Source organism: Panicum virgatum, chromosome 1N, assembly GCF_016808335.1.
Source record: "Panicum virgatum strain AP13 chromosome 1N, P.virgatum_v5, whole genome shotgun sequence".
Classification (NCBI taxonomy): domain Eukaryota; kingdom Viridiplantae; phylum Streptophyta; class Magnoliopsida; order Poales; family Poaceae; genus Panicum; species Panicum virgatum.
This window is the reverse complement of record NC_053145.1, coordinates 54,864,491-54,886,727: the sequence shown is the minus strand read 5'-3', so window position 1 is coordinate 54,886,727 and position 22,237 is coordinate 54,864,491. Positions and strand designations below refer to the sequence as shown.

General features: G+C 52.8%; 4 protein-coding genes and 1 non-coding gene across 7 annotated transcripts; 4 read left to right on the top strand and 1 right to left on the bottom strand.

Moving 5' to 3' along the window:
- Positions 1–8,058: 8,058 nt before the first annotated feature.
- Positions 8,059–9,318, top strand: LOC120656755 (ganglioside-induced differentiation-associated protein 2-like). The gene is made up of 3 exons (XM_039934938.1): positions 8,059–8,351; positions 8,474–8,747; positions 8,868–9,318. The coding sequence occupies exons 1-3, from the start codon at positions 8,213–8,215 to the stop codon at positions 9,094–9,096; spliced, it is 642 nt and encodes a 213-aa protein (XP_039790872.1). The 5' UTR covers positions 8,059–8,212; the 3' UTR covers positions 9,097–9,318.
- Positions 9,319–10,575: 1,257 nt separating this feature from the next.
- LOC120656754 (tRNA pseudouridine synthase 1-like) lies at positions 10,576–13,019 on the bottom strand. 3 transcript variants are annotated; one of them, XM_039934935.1, is made up of 3 exons: positions 11,983–13,019; positions 11,478–11,904; positions 10,576–11,387 (listed from the first exon to the last, which is right to left on the bottom strand). In XM_039934935.1, exons 1-3 carry the CDS (start codon positions 12,890–12,892, stop codon positions 11,012–11,014), a joined length of 1,713 nt encoding a protein of 570 aa, XP_039790869.1. In that variant the 5' UTR covers positions 12,893–13,019; the 3' UTR covers positions 10,576–11,011. The 3 variants fall into 3 exon arrangements, with proteins under 3 accessions (XP_039790869.1, XP_039790870.1, XP_039790871.1); XM_039934936.1 differs by having other exon boundaries at positions 11,478–11,898; XM_039934937.1 differs by having other exon boundaries at positions 10,882–11,387; positions 11,478–11,889; positions 11,983–12,999.
- Positions 13,020–16,182: 3,163 nt separating this feature from the next.
- LOC120657821 lies at positions 16,183–16,329 on the top strand. Its single transcript, XR_005668356.1, has one exon. It is a non-coding gene; the product is annotated as a U4 spliceosomal RNA (small nuclear RNA).
- A 785-nt stretch (positions 16,330–17,114) lies between these two features.
- LOC120653688 (subtilisin-like protease) lies at positions 17,115–18,989 on the top strand. Its single transcript, XM_039931376.1, has one exon. It carries the CDS (start codon positions 17,115–17,117, stop codon positions 18,987–18,989), a length of 1,875 nt encoding a protein of 624 aa, XP_039787310.1.
- A 1,528-nt stretch (positions 18,990–20,517) lies between these two features.
- LOC120656753 (heterodimeric geranylgeranyl pyrophosphate synthase small subunit, chloroplastic-like) lies at positions 20,518–21,971 on the top strand. Its single transcript, XM_039934933.1, has one exon. It carries the CDS (start codon positions 20,619–20,621, stop codon positions 21,642–21,644), a length of 1,026 nt encoding a protein of 341 aa, XP_039790867.1. The 5' UTR covers positions 20,518–20,618; the 3' UTR covers positions 21,645–21,971.
- The last annotated feature ends 266 nt before the right edge of the window (positions 21,972–22,237 follow it).

The window sequence follows — 22,237 nt, the reverse complement described above, 5'->3', positions numbered from 1 at the left end:
AAGGGGGGTTACTTTAGTCTATCTTCATAATGGCAGAGGTGGATAATTTATAATGAAAGATAACAGATCCGATGGCTATTATAATTAGAGTTGTTAGATTGACGGCTAGATGTTTCTGATTTTTGTGAGAATTTATAAGATTTTTCTATTTTTTAGTGTCCACATAGGATCCTAGGTGGCTTCATATGGAGACTTCAAAGGTGCCTCCAATTAGTAATAGTAAGATATTAGAAAAAAAAAGAAAGAAGTTCAAATTACATCCTTGAACTATCACAGAAGTTTGATTTTCAACCTTCAACTATAAAACCAGATAACATAGACCATCCAATAGTCGAAACCGGACATATTTGGTCTTTGGGAGGTTTCGAAGGTAGTTTTGTATTATATTTTAAAAAATAAAAATCTAATCAGCTTTAAAAAATCAAAACTAATTCGTTTTGAATCAAAAAATTATGAAACTAGTATCAATTTTTTTTCTAAAATGTAACCTATTTATTATTACTCTATTTGAATTTTAATTATTAAAAAATATATTACAAGCAACTAAATATTATGAAAATAAAATAATTGGATCTGAATAACTAAAAAGTATCGTACCAATAGATAGGTTATATTTTTAGAAAATCTTTTATACTCATTTTGTAATTTTTTTGATTTAAAATGAATTACTTATGAATTTTTTAGTTTAAATTTTAAATATTTTTAATTATCACAAAATAAAAAACCACCTTCAAAACTATCTATTTTCCAGCGGGGGATTACTCTTGAGTCTTGACCAGACCCACTTAAACCCTTTTAGCTTTCACCGTACCAGTTGGCAGCCGCAGTTAATAGAGGACTGATTTTTTTTTTGAAAACACTCAAGAGCACTGGGGAATCATGTAAAAACTCAATTGGACACCCACGTTGACCGTGCGCTCAACGTAGATGGGCTGCCGGGAAGTCCAAAAACGCACCTGCCGGGACATACACACACCACACACCTGTACACACGCACCCCGGTACCCCTATGGGGATAAACCCCGTGCGACACGCGGAAATTCGGCCTGACAGGGCTCGAACCCGGGCGGGCAGCTCGGACACTGCCGGAGCTAGGCACCGGACCTTTGGTCCGTTCGCTAGAGGACTAATTCATGCTGCCATGTTCTTGCTGCAAGAAACAATGGCGAGCAATGGTCAAGCGATCAAGAAGCGACCAAGCGCGCGTCCGCCGCGACAGTAGAGTTGCATCATGGCCGCGTCTTAGGATACCCCGACGCAACAGTGGGTGCACTACTCGCCGCCTCCGATGACGAGCGAGGGCCGTGACGGAGCGCACCAGTGCTGGCTGCTCCTGGTGCGCGGCGGGGGCCGAGACGAAGCACCATGCCAGAGATGTGGGCCGCCGCCGTGGGCGCACCCGCCGCGGCAGCCGGCTGCTCCAAATTCTCGCCTTTTGTCCCCCGATGCACCGCCATTGATGATGCGCGCCCCAGCCCCACCTCCAAATCGATGGATCACCATAAATTCCATGCGCTCTCCCTCTCGGACCCTCACTAGCTGCCGGCCTGTCTCCTGTCCGCGGCTGCTACTACCTGTGGTGGCAGGCGGCAGTAGCCACCATCCATCGGATCCGGCTGCTGAAATCTGAACCCAATCCTGCAGCCACAGTGCCACACTACGCAAGGCAAAGGACGCAGCGGTCCGTCGTGCATGCCTGCTGAAATCAGCATTGAATCGCTCCAGATCTACCGCACCAACCTATCTGATTCATGAAACTCCCCACCCCCACTACTTGATGCCAGACGACGACGAGGAGCGTCCAGCGTCGGGGCACGGTAGTAGTATTTCAAGCTATCTTCGCCACCGACACATTACGCCGAGTAAATGACTGTCAGCCTGCAAGTACAGGTCTGAAGTTTGAAAGTGCTGGGCTGGAACTGGTGACTGGAGTGGTATAAGAGAAAAATACTGTTGGCTGGCTGGAGCTGGACCTGGTGGCTGGAGTGGTGTGAGAGGAAAACACTGTTTGGCTGGAGCTGGAGCTGGCTGCCGAACGGAGTGTAAAGATGCGTGGCAAGTTTTTTCAAAAAAAAAAAGAAAGAAAAATGCGTGGCAGCAGGCCAATGAGCTTTCGTTCCAATTGCGCCCTGAATACTTCTCATTAGCAGGAGTGGTAGTTCTCTGAAGGAAATAAAGTTGTCAAAACTACGGAGAGATCTGCGCTGGCTTTACAGCACCACATACAGGTCTCGCGGAAGAGGCCAAAAAGTTCATCTGCATCTTTCCTGCCGCAGGGCGCTGTATGTTCGTGGACCGTGGTAGATTTGCTCGATTACTCCAGCTAGCAAACCCTTCAATCATACTACACGCATGGTCCTTACTCGATCGTCTCCTCGACATCATGCATGCATATATGCTCCCTTTTTGTTGGCACACAACGCAGAGTTCAGAGTAGGCGAAGTAGAAGAAGAAAATTTATTAGCACGCCAACCACTCGCCCAGCCAGGGAGGAAATCAGCACGGGATAAGCAGCAGTTCCAAAATGGCAGTAGCCGGGGTTATCTTCATGAAAAAAAAAACAAAAGGAATGATTAAAGTTTGCTCTTCTTCATTTCTTCCTTTTTAAGTTTGTTGTCATTGCAAAATTTAGGTATGCTTCTCGACTCGTTTATTGGTCTAAAAATGTTAGATTCATAACATGGAAAAAAAACTTTCTGGATATAATTGGTTGTAGTTCTATATATTGTACAATTAGTCAATTTGCACTATTCGATGCTATAATAAATTATACAGTCTAATGTTTTTTTAGTAGACACAGGCCAAAAATGAAGATTTAGATTGAAAAAAAATCTTTTACCTATTGAGACAATCCACGGTCCTGGCGCGGCAGCAGGACAGGAGAGCCGGTCCGCTACTAAAAAAAAATCCACGGTCCGGGCGCGGCAGGATCATTGCGGCTCGCGAGCAGGCATGCTACCCCCTGTTTGTCTCGACCCCGGGCCTTGTTCAAAAGCGTCGTGCGTGGTGACGATCGGTACGCTGATGGCCTAGTCGGTGGTCCCGTTACGCTACGCCTTGTAGTAGTAGGATCATGAAGCCCAGCTTTCCCGTGCCTCCCTCGTATGTTTGCTTCCACGTAAGCAAAGTAAAAGGGTAGCGCGCTAGTTTTTCTTTTCTTTTCTTTTTAAAAATAGAGGCTCAAATGGGCTACCCTTAGATACACCTCTAACCTTCTTTAATTCAAAATTTTGTACTAGTTTTCCAAATTGAGATATGTTTTTGGAGAATTAGTACAAAATTTTAAACTAGATAGGGTTGGAGGGCCACCTAATGGTTACCAATTGGCACAAAAAAAATACGATGGCAGCAACAATTGGTAAGTGGAGCGAATGAGCGATGATGCCAGAATTCCGGTCATCTCAGACGACGCCCATCTCTGATGAGACCCGCTCGACCCGGGGATGTAATGATTCGAAGCATGCCACCTGAGGCTCTCCGCACTGGGTGCTCTAAATGATCCGCAACGCCGTGCTGCAGGATCGATTTAGAGTAAAAACTCATGCAGTGGGGTACGGTATCCCATCCGCCATTCTGAGCACAATAGAGGAGCTCCGCTACAGGCACACGTGGTGTGGGCCCCACGCACAAGCGCCATCCCCAACCACCTCGCGCCGCCCGCCGTGAACCTGCTCCTCCGCGCCGCTGCCGCCGCCACGGGTCTCCGCCTCCGCCCGAGCTCTAGGCCGCTGGATCTGGCCGGCCCCGCTCCTCTCCCAGGCTCGGCGGAGCTCGAGCTCGCCACAGCCCCGCCACGCGGGAGCAGGGAGAGAGACCGAGAGGTGGTCGCCGTCGTCGCGCCTCCTCTGCCCACAGAGCTCGATGGCGGAGTGAGCAGGGGGACCTCCATGGCGCTCGAGCTCGAGCCGCCCTCCTTCTCCGTCCCGCCGCCGTCTCGCGCGCACACCGCCGCAGTCCGGTCGTCGTGCCGCGCGCGCCATCGTCCCACAGTCCCGGGGCGCACGCGCACTTGCCCGCCGTGGAGGGAGAAGGGAGGGAGCTCCGGTCCTCCACCGCAGATGGAGCAGGGGAGGCGGCGCATGGCCTCAGCGGCCCGCAGCTGCTGCCCGCCGCCGAAGCGGCCGAATCAGCCTGTCATGGCACGGCGCGGCTGCGTGATTCGCCGATCCGCGCCGTCATTTTCGGCCCTGGCTTGGCTGGCCGCCGCCTTTCGCCTGCCCGCCGCGGACCGACCCCTAGCGGCCACGACAGGGCCGGTCGCCGCAGCTCCGCCGCGCCCCTCGCTGCTCCTCCACGGCCGAGCGAGCCCACGCCAGCAGCAGGGGAGGGCCGCGCCCGCTCGGCCTGCTGGCCCACGTCGGCGCAGGATGTAGGGGAGGGGGGCCCGGCGTGGTGCACCTAGCGGGCTCAGGCTGGCTCCCTGCCCCGCCGCGATGGAGTGAGCAGTGGAAGCCGGCGGTGAGAAGGTAGTGGGCGGCGACGTCCTCCAGGGGCGCCCGCGAGGAGAAGGAGCAGAACGCCCGCTGGTCTGCTCTTCAACCGGGAGGCAAGATGGAGGCGATAGGGATTGGGAGGGCCGCGACAGCCGAACTCGCGCCGGACCAACGGACCGCCGCCGCCGCACGGGAGGGAGGGAGGAGGGGAGCTGGCGACGGAGAAAGCAGAGGAGAAGGGGGAGAGAGAGAGGGGGGGAGAGAATGAGGAAGGAGCCAAGGAGGATGGCGTCAGATGAAATAAAAAGAGAGAGAGAAACTGATGTGTGGATCCCGCGGTGGTAGTTGGTATAGAGGATGAATGGGTGCGGGAGAACTGGATATAGAGAAGAGAATATTGCTGATCAAGACAGAATATTCCTTTTAGAGGATGTATTTAGAGTATGACAAGTGCAGACAGTCTGACTCATCTCAGGCTCTGCGTCTGACCACGGCTCAGGGTTCCTGTGATTTCAGATTCCTGATTGATGAAGCAATGAACCCTCCGGTCCTCACCGCCTCGCTACTCGCTAGTACTCCCTCCGTTCCAAAATAAATGCAATTCTAGGACTGAACACGCAAACCAATATTAGATACAAATTACCAAATTGCTCTTTGTCTTTTATAAAAAAATCTAGACTTTGGCTTATCTTTTGTACAAGAAGTTTCCGGAGACTCTTGTCTTTTGTGATTGCTTGGTCAAAGTTGCATTTTTTGTGGGATAAAATTTGAACCATACAATTGCATTTATTTTGGGACAAAGGAAGTACTACGAAGACTCGGAATTGTGGATCTCATACCCAATTGACCAGTTCGCTCTCGCTCAACCCAGACATTGAATTATGACCCATTCACACTGTTTGGGCCTGGCAGAAACACTTTCTATCTATGTAACACGGATACGTCACTGCAACAGTGTATCGCATATTCGATACGTATCGGATACGGATATTTATCCGATACACCTCGGATACGTACCCTTAGAGTATCTGATTTTTTTTATTATTTTCACGAATATTAGATACGCGGGCTGATACGTATCGCATCGCGTATCTGCCGCCGCGAGGGAGGAGCAGGGGAGGGGAGGCAGAGCCGGATCCGCGACACTCCGCCCTCCCCACCCGCGGCCGCGCGCACCGGTTCGAGGAGGCGGCGGATGGGAGGCGTCGGCCATGGCAGGCGTGGAGGTGGAGTTGGCTGCCGCCGTGCCTGAGCCCCGCTTGTAGGGGGAGGGAGGGAGAGCGCCCTCCGCGCCTGGCCGCCGCCGGCGTCCGATCCACTCGAGCCCGACCGGTTCCGCGCCTGGCCGCCGCCGGCGTCCGATCTGCTCGAGCCCGGCCGGCTCCGACGCGCCTGGCCGCCGCCGGCGCCTGATCCGTTTGAGCTCGGCCGGCTCCGGCGCGCGGGCCAGCGCCGCAGAGATAGGCGAGCGCGGCGAGGGAGGCGCGTGAGCTGAGGGGCGAGGAGGAGCAAAGGGCGGCGAGGGAGGAGCAGAGGGATGCGTCGGGGAAGGAACAAAGGAAGCGGTGCGCTCGAGGTGGGGAAATCGGATAAGCCTATGGGAGAGAAGGGAAATGAACGTGAATAGATAAGGATGGGTATTTAGGTCATTTGTCTCTCACATGTGAGCTGCGGAGACCATTTTATTACTTTTTGAGAATTCATTTAGCACACTAGATTGTTTTATGTGTTTGTTGTATTATATATGTGAATTGGAAGGCTTCATTAAAAGAGTGTTATGTTTCTAATTTTAAGTAATATATATAGTATTTATTTTGTTAAATAATTAAAAACGTATCCATGTATCGGGTTTCTGGCAAAAACGAACGTATCCACATATCCGTATTGGCCCGATACCGATACGCGTATCCGTATCCGTGCTGTGTAGCTTTCTATGCCCCGATATTATTGGGCTGGATCCATTTATCGGGCGAGGCTTCCTTAATTTTTGCCTTCCACGGGGCGTGTGCGCAGGGCCGGATCGCCGGGCAGCCGCGCACTCACCCTCGCCGCTCCCGCCCCGCGTCAAGGATTCAAATCTCGAAGCAATCGACCGAGCCTCCAACGGAAGCGATAGTCGATAAGGTCAGGCTGCCCATTCCATCCATCCAGAGAGACGACGGGCCGGGCCGCAGTCCGGCACGCAGCCGCCGCGCCCGCAGGAACGAGCCCAACTGCCAGTTTCCCTTGTGATTCCCGGCGACCACTAGCCGTGTGTTTGGTTGAATGGTAGGGTCCAACCCGGATGGGTTGAACCCCTTTTTCTGATGTTTGGATGGAGGTTGGAGGGGGTTGGGTCCGACCCGGAGGGAATATTCGGCTCAGATCCGGGTCGGACTCGTCCGCCAAAATCGAGCGGACGAGTCCAACCCCGTTTCCTCCGTCTGGGTTCCGTGACGGGCGGACGACTGGGCGACGGCCACGGCGACGGCGAAGGCGACGGGCGGAGGAGGCCGGGGCGACGTCGACGGGCGGCGGAGGCCGGGGCCACGGCGCGCGGGGCGGGCCGCGGCGGCGGCGGGCGGAGGAGGCCGGGCCGGCCACCCGGCGCCCTCCCGGAGCGAGCCAAGGCCAAGGCGGAGCTCTCCCGCGGAGGCTCGCGCCCGCCGCGGAGCTCGACCGGAGGCTCGCGCCCGCGGCCAGGGAGGGGAGGGATAAGGGGGGAGGAGCAGGGGCCGTGGAGGAAGGAGGGCCGCGGCCGTGGAGGAAGGAGGCCGCGGCGGCGGAGCTCGCCCGCGGAGCTCGCCCGCAAGGCTCGCGCCTGCGGCGGAGCTCGACCGGAGGCTCGCGCCCGCGGCCAGGGAGGGGAGGAAGGAGGGCCGCGGCCGTGGAGGAAGGAGGGCCGCGAGCGCCGCGTCCGCCCGACCGGAGGTCGCGCGCGGCGGCCATGGCGACCTCGAGCGCGGCAGCGGCGACCTCAAGCGCGGTGGCAGGGAGGTCCGGCGGGGGCGGGGAGGTCTGGTGGGGCGGGGAAGTGGCGGCGCCGGTGCGCGGGCCCGCGTTGGGGGCGGCGGGGGCGGGGAGATTCGGCGCGTCGCCCTCGGCCTCGGCGGGAGGAGGTTCGGCGGCCGGGGCGCGCGTCACCCTCGGCGGCGGCGGGGGCGAGGAGGTCGGGCAGCCGGGGGCGCAGGGCGGTGGTGTCGGGAGCGGAGCGGGTAGGAAGAAGAAAGGAGATGGAGAGAGAGGAGACCGACATGTGGGGCCCACTAACGGCCCACTAACAGAGTGAATGTTGCCATCCAACTCGTAGTCCCAATTCACTCAACCAAATAATGGATGGGTTGGCTCCGTCCCCAAAATCAGAGCTACAACCAAATAATAGATGGGTTGGCTCCGTCCCAAAAATGAGGGTTGGATCCAACCCAATCCACTCATCCCGCAACCAAACACACGGTAGGAGGGCGGGCGGGCGTGGCCCGCCTTCCCCGCGCCGAGCCAATCCGCCCCACTCCCCCAACCGAAATATCCCCAGCATATTCCCCGGGATCCCCGCATCCACCGCCCCGCGCCCAGAGCCGCCCATCACCGGAGCGACGGCCCAGTGGCCAGCCCCCGCCGCGCCGCGCCAACCTCCATTCACTACTCCCCCGCCCGCGCACCGGATCGGCCGTATTTAATCGCGCACCCGTGCGACCCCTCTCAAGACACGCGAATCGTGTACCGCTACCAACGGCGAGCACGCACGGCACGAGCGAAATATTTTACACACACACACACACACAGAAACGAGGACGGAAGCCATGGTGATCACCGTCGAGAAGGACGCGGCGGCGGGCGGCGAGGCGGCGCTGCTGCTGGAGCGCAGCCGGGCGATCACGGTCCAGGGCCGCGACAGGAAGGGCCGCGACGTCGTCAGGGTCGTCGGCAGCTACTTCCCAGGTACTGTAACGCCTAGCCGCGAACCGGATCCTCCTCCCTCTCTCCCCCAAATCACAAAGGCCTTTCTGCCTGCCCATCGGCGGCGACACTGACGCCCGGTCTACACCTCGACGTGCGTGCAGCGCGCGCGCTGGGCGGGCGGGCGGAGGAGGCGCTCCGGGCTTACCTGCGGGAGCGCGTGCTCCCGGCGATCGGGGACCGCGAGTTCGTGGTGGTGTACATGCACTCCCGCGTCGACCGCGGCGGCAACTTCCCCGGCGTCGGCGCGATCCGCGGCGCCTACGAGTCGCTGCCGGCCGCCGCCAAGGACAGGCTGCGCGCCGTCTACTTCGTGCACCCGGCGCTCCAGTCCAGGCTCTTTCTCGCCACCTTCGGCCGCTTCCTCTTCAGCTCCGGGTACGGTCATGGCCGTCGCCGAATTATTCATACCTCGGTCCGATCAGCTTCTGTGGCTTTTTCGTCGACGATCCTCGCGGGGCTGAAATTTTCATCTGGGATTTGGGTCTTTGCTCGCAGGCTGTACGAGAAGCTGAGGTACATGAGCAGGCTCGAGTACATGTGGGTGCACATGGACAAGGGGCAGCTGGAGGTCCCGGACTGCGTGCTCGAGCACGACGAGGAGCTGGAGCGCCGCCCGCTCATGGACTACGGCATCGAGGCCACGGAGAGCCGCTGCGTGTACGAGTACGACGCCGCGTCCATGGACACCTCGGCGTCCCTGCACTCGCTCCGCTGCGTCTCCTAGCCGCTTCTGAACAATATGGCTCTCTTGCTTCAATGTTCTTGTAGGCCGTAGTACCGTAGTATTAAGCTTACCTTTCAGTACCCTAGTTTAGATGTGCAAGTAAATTAGCGAAAAAGATAAAAGAGATCCAAATGTTTTTTGGGCTCAAGAGATGGCTTGACTGCAAGTGTGCAAGAGCCAAGGGTAACAAGGCAAAGCAGATCAAAGATCACCATCATCAAACCATTCGCAGCCATCGTTCCATTCCGGAACACCGTGATCGTGCCTACACAGTATTAGAACAATAATAAATTTGAGGAAAGCGAAAGAAATTCCTACTCAACCCTACATGGGAAAGCAGAGCAAGAAAGAATGCATAAATCCTCCCGACTTTACGACATGAACTACAAACATGAACTTATGGAGGCAGGCTAGAAATTTCTTATTGGATAAGGCTGATGTAGTGGTCCACTTTCAGGCATGATTGCTTCAAATGATAAAATGCTACACCATCACCCAATACATAGCAGTACAACTATATCTATCTGCAAGTGGTACAATCATGTATCCAGTACTCTAAAATAATCAGTGGATAAAAGATTCTTTCATTTGCATCGTTGACAATTCTGTTTCACCTACAAAGACGATTCTTTGGAGATCGTAAGATAGACGTTAATTTGTTTATGTAATAAGCATAAACAGGTGGAATGATATTCCAAGTAACCATGACTAATCTAGCTACATTAGAGAGTACGATTCCAGCCTAGGGTAGTAGGATTTTCAAGGCATAAGAACGCTGGGTCTATGTATCTGTTACATGCAAAAGAGGTGAAAGCATAGGAACAATTGATTCATCAACTGAAACAAGGATGTGCTGCTAGAAACATAAATAGATATGCTGCAAGTAATATGAATATGAGGCACTTTCAAACTCTCTACAGTTAATAGACACTTGATAACGTGAATAGACATGAAGTATATGCCATCAAATATGGGAGAACCTACTGGATCTTGTAATAATTTCAGAAAACAAAACATTACTTGTGCACTTTCAGGTGACATCGTTTGTGATATAGCTGTCTGGAGCAAATAACAAGGCACAAATAGACGAATAATCAATCCAGAGATTCTTATCTGGGAAGACTACCCTAGGGGTCATGACATACTAGCCTAAGCACTGTGAACATATAACCACACCTTACCATTCTGGATCCAATGTTCCACTGCGATGAGATACACTATTCATTCTCTATTCCATAAGATGTGTATAGTGATGAGTACTAGTATAAAGGATTAAGAGATCGAAATGTGTTATGGACTCAGGAGACGACATCCCTGCACCTGTGCAAGAGACCAAGAGTAACATGGCACGGCAGGTCAAAGAATGGGACCATCAAACTATTTGCAACCATCATTCCATTCCAGAACGTCATAATTGTGCCAATGCAGTACTAGAATAGCAGAATTAATAGAAGAAATCATAATAACATTTGACGCACATCAAGCAAATTGTGTGAATGCATACAGATACTTGCTAAAGGAAAAAAAAAGCAAGAAAAATATATCTATTTGCTATAAGAAGAAATATAGTGAATCCATAACAATTTCAGCAAACAAAAACATTGCTGAAGCATTTTCAGGCAAGATCATTTGCCATAGAACTGTCTGGAAGCAACTGATTAAGTTCAGATATAAGATTAATAATCCTATAAATTCTTTTTAGGTAACTAGTGATCATGATGTATAGCCTAAAGAAAACACTGTTGCATAAAGCCATGCCCCTTAGACTTTCGATGTTCATATTTCTTTGGAGAGCACATACCATCTTTGTTCTTTATTTCATCCCATAAGCAGTGTCTCATCTCATGTCCCTCTTCCAGTGCATACAACAACCAGATATACTATTTGGCTTTGTATGCCCCATGGCAGAATTGATTTACTCACTTACATTATCACCTGGCATTTGTACTTCTTCAATACTATCAACTTCAGCCCCAACCTTGGCCTCGTCGTCAGCAGCAACTTCAGCACCAACCTTGGCCTCAGCACAAGCAGTTTCCATGTAGCGGAAATCTGGATAATTCCTGTTATTCAATGAGTGCAACCACAGAGCTACGGCTCCCTCTTTGTGTTCCATCGCCGCAATATGAGGGAAAATATATTTGATCTTGAACTCTTCAGCCTCCTCATAATAAGGTTCCATGGAAACTGCCTCATGTGAATCCTTCCATTTCTTATTGTATGAGGTGAACATGCATTCATCTAGGTACAGCCCAACCTCAGGTGCAGTAGGCACGTTAAGGTTGACATCCCTGCAACACAGATGTGGCATAAGTAAACATTTCTTGTGTAAATATATGCAAATGGGCTGTTAAACACACATCAGCTAATAAGAATAATACTTGCGAAAGGCGACATCATAAATTGATTCAGGTGCACAGTTCCTCATCACAGCTACAGCAAGGCCAATCATCTTCCGGATCTGATGCAGCATGAAACTCTGGCCAACAACTTCACACCTGATAAAATCTATTCCATCCAGGCTAACAACACGATCGGCAGCAAAGGAAATGATAAACCTTTTGGCTGCAGGATCCTCTGCCTTAGTTCTTGTGGTGAAGTTATGGAAATTATGGGTTCCAACATAGTATTTGAGAATCCTGTTGAATCTCTCCTTCACTTCATTAGTGTAAGAAAAGGGACTCTTGGTTGGTGGCTTCCCTTCTCCATTGCTCTTCTCGAAATCCATACATTGCACTTTCTCTTCAGTATCAGTGGCTTCAACTTTAATCTCCTCATTGCCAATTGAAGCATCTGCATCAGCTGAACCTGTATTCAGATTGGAAAAAAGAAAACTCTAATCAACACTAGACTACAGCATTGCAAGACTTGAATTCCATATAATACCTGAATGAACAGCATCAGGAACACCGTTTGATCCCAGCTCAGCATTTCCAGCTTCGGTTCCATCTCCAGAGGCTGGTAAATCAAGCTTCTCGTTGCTGCTCAATCCAAGTTCACCATGGGCACTGGTGTTTCCACCATCTGAAATTGTTGGATCGCATTTCACATCCCCAATAGATCCAGATTCGTCATGACTGTCCACAGTTCCCTCCACGGGAGCATCAGCGCCATTCTCCCCGGGGCTAGGCAGCTTCCCCTCCCGGCCCATGGCACCAGGCACCTTCCTCCCCCTCTCAGAGCACTCGAGGCACTTCGTAAGCTCGCCTCCACTCCCCATGCTCGCCATGACGGCCTCGCGGTCCGGGTGCGCGCTGGGGTCAAGCGCGAACACGGGGAGCAGGTAAAGGTACCTCCGTCGGTCGCAGAATTTCTTCGCGCTGAACGAGTTGGTGACGCGCACGTAGCCGTAGGCGCGGATCTGCGGCGCGAGCTGGGCGTTGAGGCGGTCGATGAAGCCCGGCGGGTCGACGTAGAAGCGTCCAGACACCACCTGCGCCGCGGCGCTGACGCCTTTGTCGGTGCGCGCGGCGCGCGCCCAGTCGTACCGGCGCGGCGCGGCGCGGTCGGCCTCGGGCACGGCGCCCGCCTGGTAGAGCGCCTCCTCGAGGTCGCCCTCGATGGTGCGCGCGCCGGGGTTCTTCTGCATGCCCTGGTACCCGGCGCCGCAGTAGCCGAGGAGGATGGCGACCTTGCGGCGCTTGTACCTGGGGCGGCGGGGCTGCCCGGGGTCGGCGCCCGCGCCGGCGGCGGCGGAGGGCGAGGTGGGCTCGGCGTCGGCCTCCGGGTCGGACGAGGAGGACATCTTGGGGCGCTTGGCGGAGGGTGGGGAGGGCGGCGGCGAGGCGGCGGCCATCGGAGACGGGCCCGGGGTTTTAGATGGTTAGGGTTTGGGGGCGGATCGGGGTAAAGGAGGGGACAAGGAATCGGATCGGCGGTGAAAGAAATGGGGAGAAGAAAAGGAAGAACAGCAAAATATGGCTGGCTGACTGAAAGACGGGCCCTTCTTTAAAAAAATTTATGACAGGGGGTCCTATGTGTATGCGATACTACTACTCACTGCTACATGCTACATGTGGAGTAAATAAAAAGCTGTCGAATCATCCGCTGATCCTACGGCGCTGTGGGAGTCTTGATGCTAATTCTAATTTCGTCATGCGCACGCGATTGATCAACGTGGTCTGTAAAAAATTGGACCAGCTCGATTCTGAAAGCCAGGAAATTTCAGGAAGCAGTGTCAGCGATACAGCCACACATGAATGGAACCAACGGTTGAAAACTTGTTGAGTTCGGGTCGGCCTTGCTCTGAAATTTAGTTGCAGCTACTCCGTACGCGTCAGGAACCGGATTGTATTAGCAACGCCAGATTCCCGCGCCCCGTGCGAGTGTAGGCCGTAGCACGCGTTGCCGTGGCACGTCCGAGCTCAGCCAATCCGGTTTACGATGGGCGTCGACGGCCAGGGCAGGCGTCGGCGACATTGCTGAGGGTGTGTTTAGATTATTTTATATTTTTGCATTTTTGGAAATGAATTTTTAATATTTGAAGTATTAAATGTAGATTAATCACAAAACTAATTACAGATCTCGTCTGTAAACTACGAGACGAATCTATTGAGCCAAATTAATCTATTATTAGAGCATATTTACTGCAGCATTACTGTAGCAATTTAGTGTCTGATCACATCATAATTAGACTCATTAGATCCGTCTCGCGATTTACAGTCGTGTAATGTGATTTATTTGGTAACTATATATTTAGTACACCATGCAAGTGATTTAAAAAAAATTATTTTACATTTTGAAATCTAAACAAGTCTGATTTATCACAAATGCTTGTCGCCTTCTCCGAATCATCGGAGCCCAGCTACACCTACTGAATTTACCACTAGGCGGGCCCGTGATTACCAGGGCGTGAGGCAGCCAGGGCCGGCCCTGACATTTTTGTGGCCCGGTGCGGAACAAGAAAATGGAGGCCCCCATTCATCATAAAAATACAAGATAATATTGAAAAATTTAGTGTCATTAACCAATTTCACACTAACAAGTTTAAAATACAAAAGAGAAATGTCTCTAGATCATTTAAAACAATTTCTTCTAACAGTTCTAGATGTAAAATCAGTGATGATAGTGTCAATATCAATCTCATCCAGCAGCCCCTTCTCAATGCACAAAGTAGCCAAACTGTTTAATCTTTCCTGAGATATCACTGACCTCAAATAGTTCCTCAATAACTTAAACTTTGAAAAGCTTCTTTTAGCCGATGCGACAGTCACCGGCATAGTAAACAAGATTCGATAAGCAATAGACATGTGATTTGATTGGGTGACCCTACAAGCTGAAAAGAAAACTATCATTGATACAAAAATCAAACTTAGTTTGAGTATATCTAACCTTAGTGTTAGGAAAAAAATAGATAAGGGAATATAACTGAGGAAGATTTTAAACCTTGATCGGTAATGACAAATTGGCAATCGGGCACAAGCTAGCAGCGGCGGTGATCTGTAGATTGCGCGGCGGCCGGCCGGCGACCCAGCGTCTCGCGAGTCGCGACGCAAAGAAGTCGAGGAGGGCAGGAGGCGCAACGAGGCGGGCAGCCGGACGGACGGCGGAGTCGTCGAGTCGATCGATTGGTCTTCTTTTTAACAGGCCTGCTATCTATGACTTGTGACTAACTGAGCTTTGTTGATATTTGTGAAGCCTATTAGCACACTAATTTTTGGAGGCCCCCTAATTCCGGAGGCCCAGTGCGGTCGCACCGCTGGCACTGGCCCAGGGCCGGCCCTGGAGGCAGCGGAGAAAAGGCCCAGCTCCAGTCTTAGTTTTTTTTTTGAGATTACATGGTACAATTCAGATATTCACAACGCACGCACACTCACACATTTATGAACACATGTACGTAAACTCTTCCCCTATGAGCATCTTCGAAGATCGAGCCGGCAAATCTTCGAGATTGACGAAGTCACCACAGGTGCTTCATTGTCGACGGGAACGTCGTCTACCACTTAATACACAATGCCGTTAAATCTCAGAATATTCGCTTCCAAGAAGAGTCGAACCTAGGATCTCAGATGCTACCGGGGCTCTTATAAGCACTGGGTTACAAACCCTTCGCAGCTCCACTCTTAGATGACGGTGGCGGGGGTGGCAGGTCGCGTCGTGCGTGCAAATCAGAGTAGGTCGCCCCGGGTGTTAGTTTAGTCCCACATTGCCCGGATTAGCAATCAGACGCCCTCAACGCAGGAATAAAACGAGGCTGTGGGCGAGCGTTGGAACTCAGGATGCAGGTTTCGTTGGGTCCACCCAATAGCCTAATACCCAAAGTTTAAAATGAGGTGAAAATACCCAATAAATTAACCCACTAAATTTTGGTTTCAAATGGTGTAGAACCTAGCGGGTTGCTGGGTAACCCAATGGCTGGATTCCATAGTGTTAGACCTTCTTGAGCTCAACACTCTATCGACTACCGCTACTGCTCAAACCACACGGATCGCAGGATGATCCACCGCAGCCATGTGCTATTTTCATAAGCTTCCGACCCCGGCAGCAGGACGCCGACATGGCGAGGCGTGGGGTGGCGGCTCGCTCTCTGCGGTCAGCATGCATGTACTCGACGAGCTTGTCGAGGGATTCCGGCCGGCTGCGGTCCGCGTCATCCACAGGAGGTGCTCGAAGAGGACCACCTCGCAGCCGACAACAGGGCAGCCCGCCTCAGCGCCGCCGCCGGTGCGGTGAACGAGGGACGGGAATAGCAGCTAGCCTACGAGCTCCTCGGCGATGAGGTACCGACGCAACTCGTCGACGTACACCGGGTGCAGGCCCTTCGGCATCTTGTCGCCGCCGACGCCGTTGTAGCCGTCCTCGCCGGGCGATACGGCTGGGCAAAGGCCACGACGGCAGCGAGGAATCAATAGGAGGCTGGAGCACGGCAGCGGCGGCATAATAGAAGAGCAGAGACCCAGAGAACGAGGAGCAGGTTGGCTTCCTAGCGATACACAGCCTACTGGTTTTTTTGGGTCGACCCAAAACACCAAAACCAAATCCAGCTCTAGATTGGGTCAATCCAAAACCCAATAATATTTTATTGGATACGATGGGTTAGTGTTTGGGTCAGCTAGTGCCAACCCATTTTCATCCTGAGTTGGAACCATCTTTGCGCTTGGGGCAATGACGCAGCTAGTGAGGTAATACCGAGGCGCATCAATTACTGGTTGAAAACTATTTCCAAACCCCCTCTGCGGCCCTCCAAGGCCACAGAGAATTTCTGGAAGGGCTCCCTCTAAACAGGGAAAAGCCTTACAATCCTAATTCTAAAATCTTTATTGCGTGCCTAGCGGTTTGTATGCATTTGTGTTTCTGAGTCACCCGATGCTGTTCTTGTAGCATGATGTTGACCCAGTTTCCTACGTATGCCTGTTTTGTATGCAGTGTCGAACTGATTCAGGTCGACCTGAGAACTTGTTTTTTTTCAAAGGTCTGAAATCCGGATTTTCTTTCTGCGGCCTGACACAGTGACACTGGTAAAAATATCGATCAGCAAGTAGTGCACTATTCAGTGATAAGGATAGAGAATTCCTTAGGCCTGACACTCGAATTCAGGTAAATGGGACAAACATATAAAAATAAAATAGTGATCAACAAGTAATGAAAAAAGGGATAGAAAATTCGTTAAGAGAACCAGTCAAACATACAGGTAGAGGAAATATATCAGCATCGTTAAGTCATTAGCAGCCATATATACCAGTATAGCACATCGTACGCAGAACTCAGAACACGGACTGCATAGTAAACTGGACATAGCAACTTAACCGCAGGAACAAATACATTGCTATTTGTGAACAAATTTTCATTTTGTAACCATTTTCAGATTTCAGGGATCTAATGCCCGGGAACAACAGATAATACTACAACTGCAATAATGGAGCTGTTATAACTTATAAGCATATAAGACGAACACGGAATGCTACCAGTACCTTCGCTAATTTTAGCCCCTCATGCACTTCCCTGACGAAGGCATACAAAACCACCCATCTCTGCTCTTTTTTAGCTTCACCACAAAGGGTCCCGCGCTCGCAACCGCCATGACAACCCGACTTCACCTCGCCCTCCTCGCCCTCCTAAGCTCGTCAGGCCTCGTTTCATCCATCCGTCGAGCCGCCGACAATAACAGCCCGCTCGCCGCCTACCTCGTCACCGTCCGGCGCCCGGATGGCCTGCTCAGCGCCGACGACCCGGATGCGTCCGAGATGTGGCACACGTACCTCCTCGGGCAGGTGTGCAACACCAGCGACCCGGCGACGGCGGAGCGGTTCCCGACGGCGGAGTCGCGGCTCATCTACTCGTACAGCCACGTGGTGAGCGGCTTCTCGGCGTGGCTCACGCCGCAGGAGGTCCATGACATGGCCTGGTTCCCCTGGTTCGTCGAGGCCGTCCCGGACAGGAGCTACAAGCTCATGTCCGTCGGCGCGCCGACGCCGGAGCTCTCCTGGCTCGACGGCGTTCGGGACGCCGTGGGGAACAAGGGCAACATGGGCGAGGGGATCACCATAGGCGTCCTTGACGCTGGCATCGCCGCGGGTAACCTCCCGGTCAGCCCCGACGCCCAAGGGATGCCGTCGCCCCCGGCTAAATGGAAGGGCAGCTGCGACAATAGCGGAGCGTGCAACAACAAGCTGATCGGGCTGAGGACCTTCGTGGACACGAACCGCGCTCTGGGCGCCGCCATGTTCATCGGCGAGGTCGGGGACATGGCGCAGCCGACGAGCGACGAGGTTGGCAGCTTCATGCAGCGCGCGTCGGTTCTTGGGATCGAGTACGACAGGGCGTTCGAGGTCGCGCCCAAGGCGCACCTCGCCATCTACCGCGTGTGCAACGAGGGGTGCCACCCGGCAGCCGTGAACACGGGGATGGTCGCCGCGGTGGACGACGGCGTGGACGTCGTGTCGATGTGCGCCGGCGCCAAGGACAACGCGGTGTTCCACGACGTTGACGTCACGGCACCGTCGTACAAGGCCTTCGCCCGGGGCGTGCTGGTTTGCGCCCCCGCCGGGAGCAGCGGGCCGGACATGCTCAAGGTCGAGAGTGGCGCGCCGTGGCTGCTCACGGTAGCGGCCAGCGACATCGACCACCGCATCGTCACCAACGTCGAGCTCGGCAACGGGATCCTGAAACCCGACGTCAGCGCGCCCGGCGCGGACACACTCGCGGAGTCCCCACACGGTGACAAGTACACCGACGCGCAGATCAAGGCGGCCACCTCCATGGCAGCGGCGCACGTAAGTGGCGTCGCGGCGCTGATCAAGAAGGCGCACCACGAGTGGTCGCCGGCCGCGATCAAGTCGGCGCTCGTTACAACGGCCGACCCGGTCGGCCCTGGGGACGCGCTGGCCGGCGAGGGCGCGAGCTACTTCGTGACGGGCGCCGGCGAGGTGAACCCCGTGAAGGCCTTGGACCCGGGCCTCGTGTACGACCTCACCACCGGTGACTTCATCCCGTACCTGTGCGGCAGGAGCCTCGGTGAGGACCAGACGCGCCAGATCGTCGAGGCGGCGGGCGCCTCGTGCGCGGAGACCGCGGAGGTCGCGGCGAAGGACCTGAACTACCCTTCCATCATGATCGTCATGGGCGACGGCGTGCAGCAGGTGGAGGCGAAGCGGACGGCGACGAACGTCGGGGAGCCTGCGGAGACTTACCGCGCGGAGGTCACCGCGCATGGCGTCGACGTGGCGGTGAACCCTTCGACGGTGGTGTTCAGTGACATTGGCCAGAAGAGGGATTTCGTCGTCACGGTCAGAAGGCAGGCGACCACGCCGGCGAAGGCGGTGATCGAGGGCGAACTGAAGTGGGTGTCGGAGAAGCATGTGGTGCGGAGCCCCATGGTCGTTGTCGTAGGAGAAACTGTTGCGCCTTCTGCCGGTCACTCTTATGGTGTTGGCGTTGCAAGTATCGAGAGTTAGAATGACAATCTGCCAAAATGGATGGGGATTTCACGACAGGTAATGTGTGATTCGTCTGAAGACGAGTAAATATTGCAAAACACGAGCAAAGAAAGACTTGGTCTCACGTCACCTGTATTGCCAACTAAAACTCTGTACAGTTTGAAACGTGACAGGTGAAGACAATTCACACTTCATATCTTTAATTTGAGGTGAGAATACTCTATATGCGAGGGACAAATTTTCAAAAAAAAAAAAACAGCTTAATTCACATGTGATCAGGGGCGAAGCCACATGCATCTTCCCTGATGCACGTGCGCCAGGGTTCAAATAGAAAATCTAAAGCTACTTACTGAAGCAATAATTATAGGATTACTATAGACATGACTTTGGGGTGCATTGTTCTTATATGTGTGGCTCACAAATTTGGTGTAATCCTCACATACAGCCAAAATGGTGTATTTTTATTTTTCAAAGTGGTTAAGTGATGTAGATGGAGTTCCACTTAGGGCATGTTTATTTGAGCTGCAGCTTTTGGAGTTTTTCTAAATGCTGTTGTTAGTTTGTTATTCTAAAACAGGCATACTAACTTTTTGATGATGCTTTTAACTTTCTAGACTTAAAATTAAAAGCTACAAAAAGCTTAGGAAACCAAGCTTTTCAGCTTACATGTAACTCTAGCTTTTCTAAGCTTTTGGCTTTCCGGAAACTACGCGATAAGTTCGTTGTTTGTTTGAGCTTCAAACTTTTCACACTGAAAAACTGCTCAGAAGCTCAAACAAACAGGGCCTTAAAAGTGGATCACTTTGCCAATTTTTACAAGAGAATATTGTTGAAACATGTTAGGGTTGATAATTTTTTTACCCACTTAATTTACATAATTTCCACATACCAGCTTAAAGTGGTGTAATTAAAACAAGAAGAGTTAGTTGAGGTTGTACAACCGCCTATCAACATCTTTCTTCTATTTTTGTTGTCACAATTGATAGTTATGATGTGGCAAGTGTTTTTGTTGATGTAGTTATAGCCCTTATTAGAGATTTTGATATGCAGTTATATTGACAATGGGTGGATTAATGAAAAGTTGGAGGCTTGTCTTTTAGCTCCTTTGGTTTCTATAATTCTTCTAGACGCATCGACGCTTGGGGGTGCTTTCTCCATCTTCTCGTGCATTTTGTATATTATATTAAACTTATGCATCGAGGTCACTACCATATCTCACCTATAATATCCAAGTATCTGTCACCATGGAAGTATTTTAACTGTCAGTTCATATATCGTGTACTCTTGTTTGCAGTAAAAATTGCCGTGTACTATTTTTTGCAGTAACCGTGTTGTGAAATGTTTTGTACAGTAATTTGTGAAATGTACTCTTTTAATTTGTACTGTAATTTTTGCAGTAAAAATTGCCGTGTACTCTTCTTCAGGATTCGTAGCACGAGGATTCTGAAATTGATTTTGTAAACTATTTTTATTTGATATTATAATTAGCGGTCTAAATAACACTATTTGTGACGCCGAAGGAAACCACACAACGCCACCATTGGTAGTGGCGACGAGCTCCTGACATTGGCATTGGCATCACCACGCACCCAAGTTCCGGAAACCACATCCGAACCCCAATCCTCCTCCCGAATTCTCTCCATCGCCATGGCTCTCTCCATCTTCCTCCCCCTCCCCCTGCCCAAGCTACTCTCCTCCTCCAGATCCCACCGCTTGCTCCCCGTCCGGGCGTCCTCCGACGCGCCCGCCGCCTCCGCTTCCTTCGATCTGCGCCGCTACTGGACCACCCTGATCGCCGACGTCGAGTCCGAGCTCGACGCCGCGATGCCCATGCGCCCCCCGGAGAGCATCCACGCCGCCATGCGCTACGCGGTCCTCCCGGGCGCCGGCAAGGAGGGGCCCGCCAAGCGGGCGCCCCCCGTGCTGTGCGTGGCCGCCTGCGAGCTCCTCGGCGCGCCGCGCTCGGCCGCGCTCCCGGCCGCGGCGGCCCTCGAGATGCTCCACGCGGCGTCGCTCGTGCACGACGACCTGCCCTGCTTCGACGCCGCGCCCACGCGACGCGGGCGCCCCTCCACGCACGCCGCCTTCGGCACCGACATGGCCGTCCTCGCGGGCGACGCGCTCTTCCCGCTCGCCTACACCCACATCATCGCGCACACCCCGTCGCCGGACCCGGTGCCCCACGCCGTCCTCCTCCGCGTCATGGCGGAGCTTGCGCGCGCCGTCGGATCCACCGGCATGGCGGCGGGCCAGTTCCTCGATCTGGCCGGCGCCACCGCACTCGGCGAGGCCGAGGTCATGCAGGTCCTGACGAAGAAGTTCGGCGAGATGGCCGAGTGCTCCGCGGCCTGCGGCGCCATGCTCGGCGGGGCCGGGCCCGACGAGGAGGCCGCGCTGCGGCGCTACGGCCGCACCATCGGCGTCCTGTACGAGCTCGTCGACGACCTCCGGAGCGCTTCAGGGAACGGCAAGATGAGGAGCAACGCCAGCGTCCTGCGCGCGCTGGGCATGGACCGCGCGCTCGGCATCGTGGAGGAGCTCAAGGCGCAGGCCAAGACGGAGGCCGACAGGTTCGCGGACAAGTACGGCGACCGGGTGCTGCCCCTGTACAGCTTCGTGGACTACGCGGTGGAGAGAGGGTTTGAGCTCCAGGATGCAGCGGCAGCGCCATAAAAGAGAGCGCGATCTCAGTTGGTACTGAAAATTGGAGCAAGTGACCTGTGCATGGTTCTTGAGAATGGGTGAGAAGCTCCATTTGCCAAAATTATAGTCCCTATGCTATAGATGCTTAGACGCTTGAATTCGTAATTTGGCTAGATAATCATCCGTAGAGTTCTCACCCCTGATACAGGTGTTCAGAACTTCGAACTTGGGGTTGATGTCTCGGTTGAAGTTTTGTAGTACGTTGGTAAAAGAAAAAAACAGTGTCCATTGCCCCCTTTTTCCCTGGGAAAATAAGATGCTACTGATTACTGAATGCAAGACCTCTAGATTAATTTATCATCCAGCTGTTTAGGCTAGTACGTTCAGTTCTTTCTGGATTTGGCTGTGCTGTTGTAGTTTACCATCCAGCTGTTCAGGCAAGTCCTCAGTAGTCAGTAGTACGTTCTTTCCGGATTTGGTTGTTCTGTTGTAGTAGTTTAGGGTGTGTTTAGTTGGTGAAAAAGTTTAGGTTTTGGCACTGTAGCATATTTCATTGTTACTTGACAAATAATGTCCAATCATAAATTGATTAAGCTTAAAAGATTCATCTCGTGCTAATCAGT

Excerpts from the sequence above, each read along its gene's own strand:
- LOC120653688 (XM_039931376.1), top strand. The coding sequence starts at position 17,115 with ATGACAACCCGACTTCACCTCGCCCTCCTCGCCCTCCTAAGCTCGTCA.
- LOC120656753 (XM_039934933.1), top strand. The coding sequence starts at position 20,619 with ATGGCTCTCTCCATCTTCCTCCCCCTCCCCCTGCCCAAGCTACTCTCC.
- LOC120656755 (XM_039934938.1), top strand. The coding sequence starts at position 8,213 with ATGGTGATCACCGTCGAGAAGGACGCGGCGGCGGGCGGCGAGGCGGCG. Across the intron at positions 8,352-8,473 it reads CGTCGGCAGCTACTTCCCAG|CGCGCGCGCTGGGCGGGCGG; the intron begins GTACTGTAACGC and ends ACGTGCGTGCAG. Across the intron at positions 8,748-8,867 it reads CGCTTCCTCTTCAGCTCCGG|GCTGTACGAGAAGCTGAGGT; the intron begins GTACGGTCATGG and ends CTTTGCTCGCAG.
- LOC120656754 (XM_039934935.1), bottom strand. The coding sequence starts at position 12,892 with ATGGCCGCCGCCTCGCCGCCGCCCTCCCCACCCTCCGCCAAGCGCCCC. Across the intron at positions 11,905-11,982 it reads TCCTGATGCTGTTCATTCAG|GTTCAGCTGATGCAGATGCT; the intron begins GTATTATATGGA and ends ATCTGAATACAG. Across the intron at positions 11,388-11,477 it reads TATGATGTCGCCTTTCGCAA|GGATGTCAACCTTAACGTGC; the intron begins GTATTATTCTTA and ends TCTGTGTTGCAG.